The 19,048-nt window shown below is 54.3% G+C and overlaps 1 protein-coding gene across 7 annotated transcripts in view; it reads right to left on the reverse strand.

Moving 5' to 3' along the window:
• SDK1 (sidekick cell adhesion molecule 1) overlaps positions 1-19,048 on the reverse strand; it is a 740,828-nt gene that overhangs the window by 4,709 nt on the left and 717,071 nt on the right. For all 7 annotated transcript variants that reach the window (XM_043915387.1, XM_043915391.1, XM_043915392.1 and 4 more), the window contains 4 exons: positions 11,560-11,724; positions 8,939-9,076; positions 6,086-6,206; positions 5,646-5,775 (listed from right to left, as the gene is read on the reverse strand). In XM_043915387.1, coding sequence (XP_043771322.1) covers positions 5,646-5,775; positions 6,086-6,206; positions 8,939-9,076; positions 11,560-11,724 — 554 coding nt within the window. The remainder of the gene's footprint in view (positions 1-5,645; positions 5,776-6,085; positions 6,207-8,938; positions 9,077-11,559; positions 11,725-19,048) is intronic.

Genomic DNA, 19,048 nt, shown 5'->3' on the forward strand with positions numbered 1-19,048 from the left:
CACTCCAGTATTCTTGCTGGAGAATCCCATGGAAGGAGGAGCCAAACAGGACTGAGTGACTAACACTCTCACTTTTCACGCCTCAGGGCATTGCTGGAGACTGTGGAGACCTCAGGGGCGAGAAATGAAGAGGTAAGTCCTTGAGAGTAACAAGGAGAGCAATAAACCCGCCAGAGGTTTAGCAGGGAGGACCAGGCAAAGAGACAGACACGGGGAGCCCTCTTGGGCTTAGAGAAGAATTCAAAGATTAACAACATCCTGCTGGCTGCAGACGGGCTGGGCTGTGACTGGATCCAACTGTGGAGTAATTTATACCCTGGAGCCTTGTCAAAAATAATAGAGCTGGCAGGGAGAGGAGGTTAAGAGCTGGGTGTGATACCAGCTGTGGTGGGCCTTCCAGAACCTTAATGGGGAGGTGAGAACAAGAGACAGGGGATGCCTAGCTGAGACCTCAGTCTCCCTGGTTGTCACGGAAACCACACGTGTGCCCAAGGCCGCACCTCGGAGGGGTGACATCAGAGCGGACACATTGCTGAGGACATGGACTTCCCTAACTAGTCCAGACGAGTCACTGAACAAATAAGCGAACAAGGACAACAACCAGGGGGGTTGAATACGGGTATTCAAAGTGAATACAAGATATTATTTAAAATATTTTCTTGTTTTCAAAAAACAGCAAAGTGTGATCCATACACAGGGGAAAAAAAAGCAGGCAGCCTCTGAGGAGCCTCAGATACTGGCAGGCGAAGACTTTCAGAGTAGCTATTATAATATGTTCAAAGAACTGAAGGACACCATGTTTAAAGAATTAAAAGTATGCTGACACTATCACACCAAGCGGAGAATATCAATAGAGAGATAGCAGTGACTTAAAAGGACCAAATGAGAAGTTCCAGAGTTGAAAAATCCCAAAACCAAAATGTAAAATTCACTGGGGGGACTCAAGAGGAGCTCTGAGCTGACGGAGGAAGGAGTCAGGGCGCTTGAAGATGGACGACAGAGACTGCTCGCCATGGTGAGTCGCTCAGGCGCGTCCGACTCTTTGCGACCCTTTGGACTATAGCCCACCAGGCTCCTCTACCCATGGGATTTTTCAGGCAAGAATAACGGAGTCGGTTATGCAACTTGAAAAACAATGAAAATAAAAAAAAGACAGAACAGCTGATAAATGTGACAAAGCACTCAGTGTAGTAACGTATGTGATGAGAATACCGGGATGAGGAAAGAAAGAAAGAAGCAGAAAAAATACTGAGAGTAACAATGACTTAAAACTTCCCAATTCTGGTAAAAACAAAACAAACAGACAAACAAACAAAAAAAAACTACTGCATACTCAACAAGCTCAATATACCACGAGTAAGATAAATGGAACAAGAGTCACACCCAGACACATCATAGTTACAGTTAAAATTCTGAAAGACAAAGGCAAAAAGAAACTCCTGAAATCGAAAGGAGAAAAACGACTCATCCAGTCCAACAAAAATCAAATTATGTTAACAGCTGACTTCTGGTCCGAAAAGATGGAGGACAGGAGGCAACGGGCTAACACATTCAGAGTGTTGAAAGAAAACTGTCAATCATGAATCTTTTATCTAGCAAAACTACTTTCATAAATGAAGATGAAATAGGACATTCTGAGATAAACAAAAACAGAAAAAATTCATTGCTAGCAGACTTGCCTTATAAGAAATACTAATGGAAGATGGTCAGGTTGAAGGCCAATGACGCCAGACAGCATATCAAACCCACACACACACAAGTAGCAACAAAGATAATTACATAGGGAATTATAAAAGGCAGTATAAGTACCTAGTCTCCTTTCTTCTCTCATCTGATTTAAAAAGCAATTTCCTAAAATATGAGGTATATAATTATATTGTATAATTATACTGTTGGGTCCATCATACATAGAAATTAACATAAATCTAGTGGCACAAAAAGGTGGGGAGAAATGAAGAGAACCAAAAATCGGGAACAGAAGGGTTAATATGATAAACTCTCATACTTGCTCACCTTTCTCCTCTCAAAGATACAAAATTCTGTACAGTTAGAAAAATGCTTCCTTGGGTCTGTCACAAATATGGACATAATATGTATAATAATAAGCACAAATAGGGGAGGAGAGAATAGATTTATACAAGAATAAAGTTTCTACATGTCACTGAGATTTAGAATAAATCTAAAGCAAATACTAATACGAGGGCAATCACTATAGAAAAAACTGGAAAAAAAAATACAGTAAAAGCAAAACAAGGGAATTAAAATATTCACCGGATATACACTAGAAAACAGCCACTTAACAACAATGACAAAATGAGTGAAGAAAAAATAGAGAGATAGAGACACGAGACTCATAGAAGGCAAACACCAAAATGGCAGGTGTCAGTTCTGGAATTAGCAGCAATTCCATTAACTGTGAATGGATTAAACAATCCGGTGAACAGGTATAGATCGGCAGGATGAATAAGGACAGCGTGATCCAACTTCATGCTGCCAACAAAAGACACGTTTCAGATCCAAGGCTTCAGACAAGCTGAAAGTGAAATGATGGAAATGATCCACCATGTGAGCAGGAACCTACAGAGGGCTGGAGTGACCGTACCGATGTCAGGCCAGATAGACTCTGAGACAAAAACTGTGACTAGAGACCAAGAGGGCCATGCGATACTCATAAAAAGGTCTGTCCATCATGAAGACACCACAGTTACAGACAGACACGCACCTAAAACAGAGCCCCCAAATACAGGAAATTAAAACTGCCGGAAATGAAGAGAGAAATAGAGAATGTCAACAGGAACTGTTGGAGACCTCAGTGCGTTGACAGATGGCGGACAGACCGAGAGTGTGGAAGGCTTGAACGGCACGATAAATCAACCGGACACAGCAGACACACACGGACCCTCCCCGCAGCCAGAGCAGAGCGACACGGCCTTCTCAAGTGGGTTTTTGCCTCACAGGCCAGATGCTGCGCCACAAGACAAGCCTCGATAAATAGAAGAGGGTTGGAGATACACAAAGTATGTTCTTTGACCACAGCGGGATAAAATTAAAAACCGCTAACAGCAGAAAATTTGGGAAGCTCATAAATGTGAGGAAGCTAAAAACACACACCTAAATATTTAATACGGTGAAGACGTGAACTGTGCGGTGTGTGAATGACATCTCAGTCTGGTTAAGAGACCAGACTAGTTCAAAGGAAAGGCTCCCATCGGAGCTGGCACTTCCAAGATCCCTCTGTGGGGACCCCATGAATCTGCCTACAACTCTCCCAGGTCGTAAGGTTCAAAGCTGGGCCCCCAGCAAGATGACAGAGCACAGAATTCTGGGGGAAGAGACGGGCCTCACTGCGTCTACCCGAGAACTCAGGAGCAGACGGGGAGCCCAGGAACATGAGTTCTTAGCCTGGACTCCCAGAGCCTTCACGGGAGGCGCCCGCCTACCACAGGCTTCAGGGGGCCTGGAACCCCAGATTCAAGGTGACACACCTCGATGGAGACGGCGTCTGTACTTCTGATCAACTTTCTAGAACCAGAAAGTGTTAATACCCGTAAAGCATCTGTGGGAATCATGGAAGGAGCCTCTTCCTCCAGGCAGCGGGCACGCCACGGCCCGCCCTCGCTCAGCCACGCGTCCCGGGCGCGGAGAACTCAGCCAGCCTGGCGGGGGGGATGGAAGGGAGCCCGCCGCCTGGGTCTGCATCCGGGTCCACCCAGGAGCGTGTGTCTGGGGAAGACACTCAAAACCTCCAAGAGCCTCAGCTCTCCCATCTGTTACGTGAGGATCCGAACGACCTCCTTGCAGGATTTAGCGTGCGTTCCACGTCGCTCTCACCTCCTCCCCTCACCCCCCTCCCTTCTTCCGTTCTGGCTGCCTTCTTCCCCGTGTGCATGTGTATGTCTGTATATGTGCATGTGTGCATACATGTATGCACACATGCATGCATAGGCCTAGTGCCTGCAAACATTTAATAATCCTCCATGTGAATCAGCTGGATCTGACTCCCAAAACACCCCCACCTGTGAGAGGACAGACTGAATGGCCCGCGTTTAACCCATTCTGAGCATGCTTTTATGAACAAGTAGTCCAGAATCGATGAGTCCAGTCCTGGCAGTGCTGGGAATGGCCTCTGTGGCCCGGGTGTTAGGCGGGAGAAGAGCGGAGGGGCGGGGTCAGTGGGCTCTGGAAGCTGAGGGAGGGGGTGTGTGGGGGGGGTGGCCTCGGCCTCAGCGGTGTCCTAGGGACAAGGACGAGAACCGCCTGCCTCTAGGCCTGGCTGAGGAAGTGCTCAGTTAGCGCTTATCCTGCGTGGAGCTGTAAAGCCCGCGGGGCAGCACAGGCCGCTGTGAGCATCTTTCACAATGCTCTGAGAGCCTGGGAAGGCGGGGGCGCGTGCCGTCTCTGACCGCTGACCCGGGGAGTGCTGGTCCGCAGCCCACCCCTTCCCGTCGAGCCGCCTTTGGGACGAGGGGCTGGAAAAGGCCACAGCCTCCTCCTCAGGAAGCTGGGCTCAGCGTTCTCGCTTTTCCCTCCACAGACAGCCCCTCGCGTGGACACTGCTCCCCCCGCAGGCCCGCAGGGCGGCTTGCCGCTTCCACGAGCCCAGGCTGTGGCGCGGACAGGCACTAGGCGCCCGCGTCCATGGAGCTCGGAGGCCGAGCGGCCGCGTCCGCCGGGCCCCCGCCTGCGGTCCGGCCCCGTGTGGCTCCTACACAAACCACAGTTTGAAAGAAGCCATTTAATTGAGCCTGAGGGCGCAATCAGTCCTAAACTCAGGTCAAAATGAAGGTGAGACTTACTTTAGATTAAATATTGATTTAGAGTATGAATGCCAAGCGATGGGGCGGGCCTGCGTGTCTGGCAAACAGCTCGGCGAATTCCGTCCCTGTCGCAGCGTCTCTGAAACCCCGTGGTCAGGACTGGGCACCCAGTTCCCTACCCACTCAGTGGGTTCGCTCCTGACTGTGAGACGTGCTCTGGGGAAGGGGCTTCCCCGGGGAAGTGGGGCCCCTGTTGGCACCCCCACGGCTCCCTCCAGGGAATGTCCCCTGCTGCCCAATACAGAGACCTCGCCCAGGACGGGCTCAGCCCCGCAGTGAATGCCCAGGCACCAGGATGTGTGGGGCGGGGTCCTGGGGGTCACACTGGAGGCTGACACCCCTTAGGGGCGGGGTTTCCCTGGTCCCGGGGCTCCCGCCCCGCTCAGGTGAGCCGGCTAACTGACCCAGCGCTGCTGTGACCAAAGCAGGAGGGGAAGCCCCCCCCTGGGGTGGGCGGGGGTCCAGGTTCTACCAGTCGGGTGGGTTCGGGCCCCCGTTACCCCTCGGGGGTCCAGAGGCCACCACGTTCCCCGGTGACCTCCAGGCCGGCTGGGTCTCTTTCTGCGCGCAGAGCGCAGCGAGGTTTGCGAACCCGACGCCCACTTTGGACCAGGGACTGACCGGGGAGGTGGCCTCGCGCACCAGAGACGAGCGTGGACCCTCCCCGTCCGGGAAGGGGCGCGCTCTGTCCCGGCTCTGCCTGCTCCGAGCCTCTGTGTGTGTGTGTGTGTGTGTGTGTGTGTGTGTGTGTGGAGACGGCTGAGACCAGGGCAGGGCCCCGGGGGGACGGGAGGGGCCGGAGCCGGCAGCGGGGGGGCGGGCACCCACCTCGGACTCCGTGGCATCGCCCGGCTTCTCCTGGAGGGCCCCGCTCTCGGTCAGCGCGGCGCCGTTGTACTTGTTGCAGAGGTCCTCGTCGGAGTAGTGCAGTCCGCCAGGGCTCGGCCGGGGCGGGGACCTGCGGGACGCGGACACCAGTCAGCCCCGCCTCCTGGCCTCACCGCGGCTGCGTGGAGAGGAAAGCCACGCACAGCCTCTGGCACCGTTTCGGTGCCACGCAAGCAGTTCCCAGGCCGCCCGTGCTTCCAGTGACGCCTGCCCCTCATCCGGGGCCGGAGGTCCCCCAAGACCAGGTCCCTACACCTGAGACCAGACTCTTCTTTATCTCTAGAAACGTCCTCAAACCATCCCTAACACCCGCCCTCCTGCCCCTGGGATTCGGGGGGGACCGGTGGGCATGGGCCCTTGGGTGGGTGCCGCTACCCTACCTGGTCCCGTTCTTCTTCGAGAAGGTGTTCTTGACGTTGAGGTGGCGGCTGTTGAGCTCCAAGGCGGCAAACCCCCCGTTGTCCAGGGTCACGGACTCCTCCATGTTGGAGATGCTCTTACCTACAGGTGGCGGGGAGGGCGCAGACGCGTCAGGAAGTGGGCGTCTGGGGCCCAGACCCTGAGCTTTGTCGAGCAGGGTGGGTGCCCAGGGTGCTCCTGACCGCCTGCTGCACCAGCCCCGGGCCTGGCGACCCGAGTCAGCCCCCTGGGCAGGCAGACAGGCTGGGGTGTAAGGCCACACATCCACCTCGGAGCAAAACGCCATTAGCATTTGGGTGTTTCTCTTCCTTGATGCCAAAATCAAGGTTTTTTTTTTGTTGTTGTTGTTGTTTTTTAACTCAGTGTCTTATTAAAGAATAGAGTGCATGAACTTTTTTTACATCATTGAGGATATTCAATAAATTTCATAATAAGGGCTCATAGTCAAAACAAGGAAGTGAGTGGAGAGTAAATGTATAGAGGGTGAGGGCTCAACAGTGCAGGGTTTTTTCCTGCAGTGAGGAACATGCTCCAGAACTAACTGTGGTGACGGTCACACATGTCTGTGAGTGTCTGTAACTAAAAATCACTTAAAAATGAGTCCATCAGTACATATCAAAGCATACCCTACAATTTGCTAGCAGACCGAAGTTGTAAGTAACCAGGGGACATGAAGCGCTCCTGGCGGCCCCAACCTCGCTGGGCATGAAAGGCGGTCCTCACAGCTGTCCCCCAGCTCAGGCTGGTCTCCCCTGCCCTTCCCACCTCCCCCTGCCCCTGCCTGGGGAGCCCCGCCCCAACCACCCCCGACTTACTCACCCACCCCCTCCTTCAGATCGCAGCTCAAGGGTGGTGAGATCAGAGAGGGCTTTCAGGACCCCTGAGGTCTCCACCCTGCACCGTTTCTGCGTGCGGGGCCCGTCGCCACCTCTCTGCTCGTCCTGAGAGCTGGCTGGCCTCCTGCGGGCCTGTCTGCCGCCCCTGCTAGGCTGTGAGCTCTCGGGGGCACAGACCCAGGGAGATGCACACAGCCTTGCTCTTGATAACGTCCCGGTCCCCGGGACACTGCCCGAGCACATGCCAGGGACTTCACGCGTGTTTTGTAAAATTCGCCAGCAGTTCTGATCCCGAGGGGCCCGTCCGCCGGGGACCCCACAGCCCTCCGCGCGCCTCGGTGTTCTACTTGTGTGCAATGGGGAAAGCCAACTGCCCACAGAGAGCAGCAAATGAAAGAGGAAGTCACCCGCGCGTCGGGGTTCGGGTGGATGGGAGGTGAGCAGGTGAATATTATAACCAGAGAGGAAGTCTGATCTTGTACAAGTCAGAGTGCCGTCCAGGAGGGGTGGAACGAGGCTGCGGCACAGCGGTTTGGGCTCTGCGTGTCTCCTGGGCAGGCAGGGAGACATTCTGGTGGACATTTTTTTTTTTTTCTCTCTTTTTTTCTGGGCATCAATGATGATGTTAAATGAATGCTCCAGGGTGAGGCTGAGGATTGGAAGCTGCGGGTCAGACTGGACTCTGCGGTCTGTTTCCCAGATGGAGAGGGAGAGGAGGGAAGGCAGGGAGACTTTCTGAGCACCAGACGAGGGATTCTGTAATAGCATTAACTCGGGAAAATGACATGCCATTCATACACTGTAAATCCCGCAGGAATCAAATCTGATTTACGAACACTTGTTAGAAGTGAATTTACACAGAAAAAAATAAATCCTTTCTTGGAGGGATGAATGGCTCAACGTTACAGAAGCAAATGGCAGGCACTTTAGGGCCTCCTGGCTTTATTAACCCTCCTGGTGCAGGGACCACGGTGCTGGGGGCTGCGGTCGGGGCATCTGAGAGCCCCTTTCACAGAGGACCATTTCCAGCACCCTGGAAGGTTCCCTCCCTGTCTATACATCTGCACTAAGAACACCCACCGTCCTGCCTTCTAGAAACATCCATCCATTAGGCTGCTCCTGACCTTCCTGTAGAGCAAGCCACGCTGTCTGTGCCCTTCCACGGCTGGCTCTGCCCACGTTCACGTGTCCATTTCTAGTGACGGTGACTCTCTCAGCTGTGGACGCTCACGGGGCACCTGCTGCACGCCAGGCCCAGCCGTGCCGGGAACACGGGGCCCGGCCAGTAGAGGGCTCAGAGCTGGGGTGCGGGCCTAGGCAGCACCCCACCTGCTGCATGCAGGCCCGGCGCGCACCCCGTCAGTGAGAAGGGCTGGACCACAGACCCGGCTGTAACCGTCCTGAGGCGACTGAGCCGTGCCCGGGTCACTGTTCCCATGATTCTGAAGGGGCCGTTCCTCAAATCTCGAACACTGTCCACGTTTTTTTTGAAGGTCCTAGCAGTGTTTACATACTGCATCCATGTGTTTAAATTTACCAGTTAAAGTTAGCACACCTTTAAATCTCTGAGTGGAAGGAGATATGATATAAAAATAGCAATCAGTGTGTGCTCAGTCGTGTCCGACTCTTTGTGACCCCATGGACTGTAGCCCACCAGGCTCCTCCGACCATGGGATTTTCCTGGCAAGAGTACTGGAGTGGGTTGCCATTTCATTCTCCCACTTTCCACTTTTTTAATCATACTAGAAACCACTCCTGCATTTGAGCAGCTGCAGAAGCGGAAACAGACTCTCAGGGCCGGATGATAAAGGACACACGGCCCACGCGAGGGCAGAGCCGGCCGGACGCCGGTGCCCAGAGCTCCCGTTTCCTGCCTCCGGAGGGAAGCCTGCTGTGCGCGTGGTGTGGGCACCCCAGACCCGGGAGGGGGAACCCCGACGTGTCGGCCCCAGCCCCCGGGGAGGCGGGGCTCCCCACCTGCGCCGCAGTTGCGGTACTTCTTGCTCTGGCCGAGCAGCAGCAGCGAGAACACCACCAGCAGGATGACCAGCAGACTGGAGAGCGCCATCACCAGGAGGAACCACCACTGCTCGTAGAACGGTGTCTCCACCTGAGCTGCAGGGCGACAGACGCACGGTCACGGGGACGGAAGCTCTGTCCCTGCCGTGACCGGGGAGGGGCGCCCCTGTCTGGTCCGGGTTGTCCTGGGCGGATCCACCGGTTTCCCGGAGTAGAGGCTCTGGGGCCGCTGTCTCTCTCGGGCCTGGGGTCCTCTCCCCGCCGCTGCCCCCACCCCGGGCCTTGGCCAGTGAGCTTACATTCTCCCAGTTTCATCAGTTGTCTGGGTTATGGGGAGGGAGGAACAGAAGTGCCCGGCCTTGCTCCTCTCTCCCAGTATGGGGGCTTTCTCCCCAGACACCCCCAAATCCCCTGGCCGCCTCCATTCCCGCTGCCACCAGAACCCCTGCTGAATCCTTGACATCACAGGGAGTTCTTGGGTGGAAAGTCAGCCCCTCCTGCAAATGCTGCGCCTGCGAGCCTGGGAGCGCTCAGTCTAAGCCTGGGAGCCCCGTGACCGACCCCTCCGGGCCGAGAGCTGGGCGTGCCCACACCTGCCCGGGAACCTCTGCTCACCCGCTGCGGCTGGGGGCGCCTGGCTGCTACCTGTCGGCCTCCTCCGCCGCGCCAGGGCCCCCACCCATGGAGGCTGGGGCTGTGTTCTATGTGTTTTATGTATTTCGCGCCCCCAGCAAAACTGAGAGTTACTCTGAAGGAGGAGTGTCTTCTTCCTCATCTCTTATTCTGTTTACTAAGGAGAGAGAGACGGGAGCTGCTCTGTGCCAGGTGCTGGATGGCTCTGGGGACCCCTCGTGCCTTCCACCTGCTTCCCTGTGGGGGGCATCGGACATGCGGGACAGGACGGGCGCCCCGAGGTCTGCGCCCAGAAGCAGAAACCCGCCAGAAGGGTCTCAGTGGACGGACGTGAAGCGTGTGCGCCCTGCGAACAAGGGGACGTCCGCTCCGGGTGCCGCGACAGCACAGGGGGGAAGCCCTGGCAGGCAACCGCGCTTTAGGTCCGACACACACGACCTGGATTTCAGAGCGACGTGTGAGCCACGGTGCCCAAGGGCCCGAGGACCGGGAGCCGTGTCCTTACGTGGGAACCAGCCTCTGCCGTCCCCTCTGCGTGTGCGGAATTGCAAGCCCTGTGCGTTTGGAGCTGCTTTTTGTAATTTCTTATACATGGTCAAGGGAGGCAAACCCTGAATTGCTGAACTGAGTGATGGGCTTCCTTATTCCATTCTCTCTACTTTGGGGTGTGTTTACAAGTTTCTTCATAAAGACAAAGTAGAAGAGGTAAATTTGATCTTTCTACCTATTTTTCATTAAACAAGTGAGTGGTCCCTGGGTTGTCCCTCTCACCAAGCGCCCCTGGAATCCACGGTGCTCCCGGACCAGGAGGCGCGGGGTCGGGTGCCCACGGACGCTCCCCTCCCTCCAGGCTCACTCAAGGAAATGATGAAGGATGTTTCCAATTTAAACAAGCACAGTCAGCAGCTTAAACAGATGTGACTACGGGGATGGGGAACATATTTGTCTTGATTGGAGGGAAGGCTCGTGGTTTCTGGCCCAGAATCTGCCTGCGACCTCCAAACGTCTCTGCAACCAGCTCCCTTCTCAAATCGGCTCCAGGGGGTCGGTCTGCAGCCACCCCACCTCTAGAGCCTGGCTCGCAATCTCAGTGGCATGGAAGGACCACCTCAGAGCTAGAAAATCATCAGGCCCAGACCCGTGACCCCCATGATGCAACTGCTGTCCGGGGTGGGGCCCTGCACGGCTGTTTTCTAAGTGTTCCCGAGGGGGGACCCTAAGGTGCAGGTGGGGTGGAGGCCCGCTCCTCACCCGCGCCCGGGGCCCCAGGAGCGGGTCCAGGCCACATGACCAGTCTGTCCCCCAGCCAGTCCCCCCGGGCCCCTCACTGCTCCCCACCCCCAGCCTCGTGCAGGCTCTCCCTTCCCTGCGGCCATCCCCCAGCACCCTTCAAGACCAGGCCCAGGGCCGTCACTTCCTCCCAGCGGTCACACCCCTCGTCTCGTCACTGGTGAGGACAGGGTCTGTCGCCACAGACACTTGAGCTCCGGGTGCAGGAGCCTGGCTGCCCCCTCCGTGTCTGCCGCTCCCCACACGGCAGAGCCGGGGGCTGGCGCTGGAGCCGGCAGGCCTCGGCCTCCAATCTGACGCCAGGCGCACCGGGCCCCTGGGCCGGCATCCCTGAAGGATGCCTGGGCTGACACACCCAAGTGTCAAGGGCTCAGGCTCTCCCTGGTGGCGGCTGGGGAGGGGCAGGGTGGGCAGGATTTTGCTTTTCAATTTTCGGCTCAACAGTTAAGGACGCATCTGCTAACAGAGGGTCTCAGGCTGCACTTTGCAGGGGATGCCTTCTCCCCTGGGGGGACCCTGCCCAGCTCAAGCTGAGGCCCTGGCTCTGACGGAGGGCGAGAGGAGCTCAGCGCGGCCAGGACGTCTCCTCTGGGACGGCCGTGCCCGGGGCCCACGCCGTCCGCCCGCCCCCCGGGGTCCTCGGGCGGGGCTCCTACCTGACACAGTGGCAGAGGGGCTGCTGGGCTCCCCGTAGCCCGCCTGGTTCACGGCCACCACCCGGAACTCGTAGGTCACTCCTTGCCTGAGCTGGTCCAGGCTGACGGTGTAGGACGTGGCGCCCCGCGGAATGTCCTTGGCAAACATGTCCCACAGGCCTTCGTCTGCAGGGCGGCGAGAACGGAGGTCAGGGCGCCCGTCTCCTGGATGGAGGCCCTGCGGGTGGACCCTGCCCGCCCTGCCCTCAGCCCCCAGCTCCCTCCTGGGGGACGGAGGTGAGCTGCTCGGGCCGGGGCCTCGCCCTCATGAACAGGCTCCGCCAAGGCTGCAAGCTGGGCGGAAGCGTTTTTCCCTGACATCCTCCGGGCCTCTGGTTTCTGACTGCCTCCTCTTTGGTGTAGCGTGCTGGCTGTTTTTGGGACATCCTGCTGTCCCTGCCCACTGCGTGTCCCTATCCCCTAAGTTCCCCTATCCCGACTCACGGAGGACACGTGTCCCTGCCCCCATGGGCCCAGGGGCACCCACGCGCACCAGCCTCTGCTCTGAGTTCTCGGCCCCACTGCCTTCAAACTGGAAGTGACAATCCCGCAGTCGGGTCAAAGAGAAAACGCTCAACAGCAGCCTCGTTCACCAGGCAGCTCCCAGGTGTGGGGTGATGCTGCGAGGCCGTCTACACTGTCTGGGTGGTCACTGCAGTGCGCCCAGTACGGCTTTCGATAGTCAGTAGCGGGTCGTGTTCTCTCACGGGAGGATGGCGCCGAGGGGCAGCTGGCACGGAGATGCAGGCAGGGGCTCTGGGCCAACCCCACGGGGTCCTCGGCCCCTCACCTGGGGACCTGGCTTCACCTCCCGAGCCAAACCCCCGAAGTGCCTTCCTCGAGTCTGAGCATCCTTTGGAGTCAAAGGATGTCAAACCTGCCCTAAGACCAGTCGTTTTTAGTCTCTGCCCGGGAGCTACCAGACACAAGTATAGATTTTAAAAGACACTGAATTCTGACTGTTTGCAGTCCATGGGGTCGCAGAGAGTCAGACACGACTGAGCAGATGAACAACAGCTGAATTGTGAACTTATACGCCCACGTTCATAGAGCATTATTCACAGGAGCCGAAAGGTGAAGAAGGCAACCTGTGCCCATCGACAGAGGCATGGATAAACAAGATGTGGTCCGTCCAGCCACAGAGAGCAGTGTGATCCAGCCTCAGAAAGGGGGACGTTCTCATAGCTGCTGACACAGCGTGGATGAACCTCAAGGACGTGATGCTGCGTCACGCACAGACAAACGCTGTGCGGTTCCACGTCTAGGAGGTTCCCAGAGCGAATCCACAGGGACAGAAGGGAGAAGGGCGGGTGCCAGGGGCTGAGATGTGATTTAATGAGGACAGAGCCTTGGTCTGGGAAGATGAACATGCCCTGAAGACAATGGTGCACAACCACGTGGGCGTACCTAATGCTACTGAACTGCAAGCTTATGGATGGCTAAGACGGTGAATACGTCGTGTGTTCCAGCACAATGAAAATACATACTGAATTTCCTTAAACCCTGACATATAGGAAGACATTAATAAAACTGAAATTGAAGCCAGAAAATCAGACGCAGAGAGAAAGGAAGCAGCTAAGACAGCCTTGGTGCGAAGCCTGCCTCAACCACGCGTGAGCTGTGTGACCTTAGGGAGAGTGTTTAACCTCTCTGTGCCTCACTGTGGAACGCGGGCAACAAAGGACATCTACATCACAGGTGTGCCTCGGGGACTGAACGAGTCAGTCCTGAGGAAGTGCCCAGGAAGCAGTGCACCCCGCGAGTGCTGGCGAAATCCAGTCTCTAAGGAGCTCGTTCAGTAAAAAGTGGGCTCTGGGCCCACGCTGTTCGTTTGAAGTACTGATCCTCCCTGAATTATAAATTCTGTTATAGGAGCAGGTAGGTGATCTTTTACAAAGAGCAGGCGATCTGGAGAGGAACAGCGCATTTGAATGTGCCTGCTTCACAGGGCGGACGGCTCTCTGGGAAACAGCCTCATCACACACCTCGGAACACCAGCGGCTCGAGAGGATCAGCCCCACGGTCGACAGGAGGAGATCACCCGCGTGGGAGTCTGTGTTTGCACAGGGCTTAGAGTGTGCACGGGTTAAGTGCGTGTAGTCACGGGTTAACGAAGGAATGAATGCGGGCGAGACTTGAAAGGCACAGACCTCGGCACAGGCAGCAGGGGGAGCGCGATGACTATTTATAATGCTCACATTTATAGGAGTTTCCCACCAAGACACCCATTACCATTAACAACGTCCAAATGGCAAGTCATCGCTTAAGAGTCCTCTTCCTTCTGAGAACATTAGGGTTCACACGCACAGTTGTTCTCTGTGGTCTATTTCTGGTGTGAAGGGTGCGCTTTCTCTGCAGGCCCTAGTCCCTCGCCTGGAGACCTCGGGAGGCCCTGCTCCCCTCCACGTCCATTCGCCCACCCGTTCGATCCACAAACACTAAAGTGCTCATGCTCTGCTCAGGCCCTGTTCCAGCCAGCAGGGAACCAGATGAGATTTCTGGTCTCAATGAGTGATTGATAAGTCCACAGGTGGGGGTGGAGAAAAACCAACAAGGTCATCTCACCCTTTCAGATTCACCTTCTGGAGGACAGCCCTGACCCACTCCTGTGCTCTAGGAAGAGATGGCAGTGTCCATCTATGGGCCTTTAGGACACTTCTTTATGTTTACCTGTTTGTACCAACGGGCTCTTGAGTGTTTCAAGAGTTCAATAAATATCAGTTGACATGATTCACCTCCCCTTTCTTACCTCTTCCGTTTCTTCCTTCATTCCTTCTTTTCTCCCCTCTCTCCTTCTCTCCATCCATCTTTCCTTTCTTCCATCCATTCATCCTTCCATCTACCCATCCATCCGTCTATCCCTCCATCCACCCATCTGTCCTTCCATTCACACATCCTTCCCTCCATCCATCCATCCTTCCATCTCTGTGCCCCCATAGCCTTTCACAGGGCCTGGCCCAAGCAAGTTTTCAATAAAGTAATAACCACCACTATTTATTTAGTGCTTACTATGAGCAAGTCACTGTTCCAAGAGCTTTAAACATTGAATGAATCGTGTGGTGTTTTCCCTCTAAGAAGACAGTTTTATGCTGTGAAAGAGACTAGAGAAAAAACACAGGCCCTAATACACTGGACAGTGCCTAAAGCCACTGTACTTAAGGGACCGACAGGACCACGAGAGGTACTCCCAGACTGTCCTCAGCAGCTCGAGCACTCCTGAAGCGCGTTCTCTGAGTGTCTTTGGCACTAAGATTTCTGTAAAGCTCTCCTGCTACTTAAAGGAAAAAAAAAAAAAATCATTTCCCCTTCCTCTCCCGTCACCCAGAGGCCACATTTTATTTTAAATGCTCTGTCATAGCTCCAGGAATTATGTGTATTTTTCATAAAAACTTTTTAAAATATTGATACAGAATCTCAACACAAGACGATTTACTTTACACGGAAAAACGCTGGGAGGAGGGGAGTCATACTGAGAGAATTTCCTTCTGAATTAATAGAAAAAAGTTTGCATTTTTGTTCTGCTTAATTCTGCCTTTCCAAAACCAGCATACTCAGCATTTTCAGCTCCACATGTAACCCTCTGGCTGTTTACTCACACTGATGCTTATGCCGTGATCACGGCTGGCAGAAACCCCTGGTGGCCACTGGGACGTCCACTCTGTCTCTCCACTGCCAACCGTTTCCCTCATTCGTACTGTGTCATTAAATATCTCAATAAATCAATGATGGAGAAAAGTATGTCTACAAATTAGGGGGGAAAATAACATTACAGAACTATTAAGCATAATGAGATTTGTGCAACTGATTTTCCACACACCAGGATAATCCCTGGGCTTGAATGTCCATCTCGATCAACATTTGAGGGGAGTGCAGGCCCTTGTGTGTTTCTGGGGATGTGCTTGGCCTGCTCTCAGACCCCAGATGAGGCTACCCTGCTGGGTGCCCTGGAGACCCCAGCCAGCTTCCCCTTCCCGCCCTCGTAGGGAGCTTGGATTGGTCTGAGGGGAACAGTGGCTGTGTTTCCCAAAGCCACATCCCCGGGGCTGAGGACCAGCCCTACAGACGGCATCAGGCCTTTGACCTTCCTGGTGGTCACGCTGACCTTCAGGCCGGGGCCACGTGATGTCTGTGTTGGGGTGTCCACGGTGTCTGCTGGGCCCGGCCCCCCTTCACGGACCCCCGGCACCTGCCTGGACTCCCGTTACTGAGACACTGCTGGGAAGACACCAGAGCGAGTAAGAGGGTGGGGAGCCGCTGAGCAATGAATGCTGCAGAATGTTGCCGGACAAACTGCACTCCGGTCACACGCCTCCATCCCCGCTGACTCGGGAGGAGAGCTGTCCACCTACACCATGCGGCCCCGCCAGCTGGTTTTCCTTTAAAGACAGAAGCTCCTGGTCTGGGCCGCCCTGTGGCAGTGTTTGTTCCCTAAAAAAGGAAGATGGCTAATTCTGAACGGCCTTGAGGAAAGCAAGCGCCCTCCGTCCACACAGGCTGCCCCCTGACCAGCTCGTTTCTCGGAGGGGAGCAAGGCGACTCTTCGCTTCCGGGGCCAGCACCTCCTCCTCGCCTGGCGGTGGCAAGAGGCCTGTGTCTCCATCCTCAGCACCGGGAACCAGGAAGACCTCCCTCCTGACTGGAGCCCTGCCTGGCGCAGGCACATCCTGGGGTCTGCGCTCCGTGGGTCCCCCAACACCCAGAAGCGCAGGCAGACGCCAACACAAAAGTCTGATTTCCTGGACAGTCAGACAGTCTCCACACTGAATGAAACTGTCATTCACGGCCCGAGGTTTCTGGGGCCACTAACTCACACAACGGGCGTGGGACGTCGGCTTGCAGCTCTGAGCCTGGCAGCTGTTTATTTCTTGCTGTTGTTTAGTCGCTAAGTTGTGTCTGACTCTCTTGCGACGCCACGGACTGTAGCCCACCAGACGCCTCCGTCCATGGGAGGAGTGGGTTGCCGTTTCCTTCTGCAGGGGATCTTCAGCCCAGGTCAGGTCTCCTGCGCTGGCAGGCGGATTTTTCAATACTGAGTCACCGGGGAGGCCTGTTTATTGCTTGAACGCTGCCATTTCTCTTGGTATAAATGGTCTGCGTCAGAAACTTAACTGACACGGTGGGGATTAAACTTGAGGCTAAATACATCTGATTAAAAAAAACGTATTTTATCTGGTCCTTGTTTAAGGCAGGACACACGAGATGAATGTTGAAATGCAAAGGATGGCCTGTGATGGGGGGGCCCTGCCCCGGCATAAACGTCCGCAGAGGCTGACGGGCTGTCACGGGGGCCGTGAGGGAGCCGGGCGTGAACACAGGCCGGCGGCTTGGTGAGAACTATAGCTGCAGCCCTCGGGCTGAGGGCGCTGACTCAGCAACTTCCATGGATTTTAAACCTTCGGCAAAGCACTGATGTTTTCCTTTGTTCAGCTGAAAAGTCCTGCAGTCAAAAACTGCAAGTGGACAGAACGAGTGGGCGGGGCCTGGGGGGCTCCCAGGAGGACTGAAAGTTTGGGGGGAAGACCCCCCCAGCCACCCAGGGACCAGGAACCATAATCCATCTCACCCACGCCTATCCCCAGGCTAAATACGTTATTTGCGAAAAAAGCAACACAATGTCTGCCTTGCATTTGGTACATCCTAAACATGTATATTTCACGGCTGCTTTGGAGAGGAAAATATATTTATAGCTCCTTCAGTGCCATTCCCGCCTATTGTGTAAATATGTAAATGAGCCTTCCTGATCTACACAGTAAAACGCCTCGGAATAATTTGTGTAAATAAATCAGCTGCAAATGCCCTCTGCACAGTTCCCACTGCCTTCCCCAGAGCTTAGCAACACCGACTGGGAGGAAGCCTTCTCGAAACCGGAGAAGTGAACCTCCAGCAGGACTGTCCGGCGGGGTCTGGGGACGAGTCCATGCTCGCTGACCGCCCTTCTCCAGGACTGAGAGGGAGTCTGTGTTTTAGCCCCGTGCGAATTTCCTTAGTAGCTGTTCAGTTTGGTGTGTTTATGTCAGAGCATCAGCAGATTTCAGTTCAGTTCAGTTCAGTCGCTCAGTGGTGTCCGACTCTTTGTGACCCCACGGGCTGCAGCACGCCAGCCGTCCCTGCCCATCACCAACTCCCGGAGCTTGCTCAAACTCATGTCCATTGAGTCGGTGATGCCATCCAACCATCTCATCCTCTGTCATCCCCTTCCCCTCCACCTTCAATCTTTCCCAGCATCAGGGTCTTTTCAAATGAGTCGGTTCTTTGCATCAGGTGGGCAAAGTATTGGAGTTTCAGCTTCAGCATTTCCTTTAGGATGGACTGGTTGGATCTATTTGCAGTCCAAGGGACTCTCAAGAGTCTTCTCCAACACCACAGTTCAAAAGCATAAATTCTTCAGCGCTCAGCTTTCTTTATAGTCCAACTCTCACATCCATACATGACTACTGGAAAAACTAAAGCTTTGATTAGATGGACCTTTGTTGGTAAAGTAATGTCTCTGCTTTTTAATATGCTGTCTAGGTTGGTCATAACTTTTCTTCCAAGGAGTACACATCTTTTAATTTCACGGCTGCAATCACCATCTGTAGTGATTTTGAAGCTCAAAAAAGTAAAGTCTGTCACTGTTTCCATTGTTTCACCATCTATTTCCCATGAAGTGATGGGACCAGATGCCATGATCTTAGTTTTCTGAATGTTGAGTTTTAAGCCAACTTTTTCATTTTCCTCTTTCACTTTCATCAAGAGGTTCTTCAGTTCTTTACTTTCTGCCATAAAGGTGGTGTCATCTGCATATCTGAGGTTATTGATATTTCTCCCGGCAATCTTGATTCCAGCTTGTGTTTCATCCAGTTGAGTGTTTCTCATGATGTACTCTGCATAAAAGTTAAAGAAGCAGGGTGACAATATACAGCCTTGACGTACTCCTTTTCCTATTTGGAACCAGTCACTTGTTCCATGTCCAGTTCTGTTACTTCTTGACAGGCATACAGATTTCTCAGGAGGCAGGTCAGGTGGTCTGGTATTCCCATCTCTTGAAGAACTTTCCACAGTTTGTTGTGACCCACACAGTCAGAGACTTTGGCTTGGTCAATAAAGCAGAAGTAGATGTTTTTCTGGAAATCTCTTGCTTTTCCTGTGATCCAATGGATGTTGGCAATTTGATCTCTGGCTCCTCTGCCTTTTCTAAAACCAGCTTGAACATCTGGAAGTTCTCGGTTCATGTACTGTTGAAGCCTGGCTTGGAGAATTTTGAGCATTACTTTGCTAGCATGTGAGATGAGTGCAATCGTGTGGTAGTTTGAGCATTCTTTCTTTGGGGCTGGAATAAAAACCGACCTTTTCCAGTCCCGTGGCCACTGCTGAGTTTTCCAAATTTGCGGGCATATTGAGTGAAACACTTTTACAGCATTATCTTTTAGGATTTGAAATAGCTCAACTGGAATTCCATCACCTCCACTAG

Source organism: Cervus elaphus, chromosome 10, assembly GCF_910594005.1.
Source record: "Cervus elaphus chromosome 10, mCerEla1.1, whole genome shotgun sequence".
In the NCBI taxonomy this organism is placed as follows: Eukaryota; Metazoa; Chordata; class Mammalia; order Artiodactyla; family Cervidae; genus Cervus; species Cervus elaphus.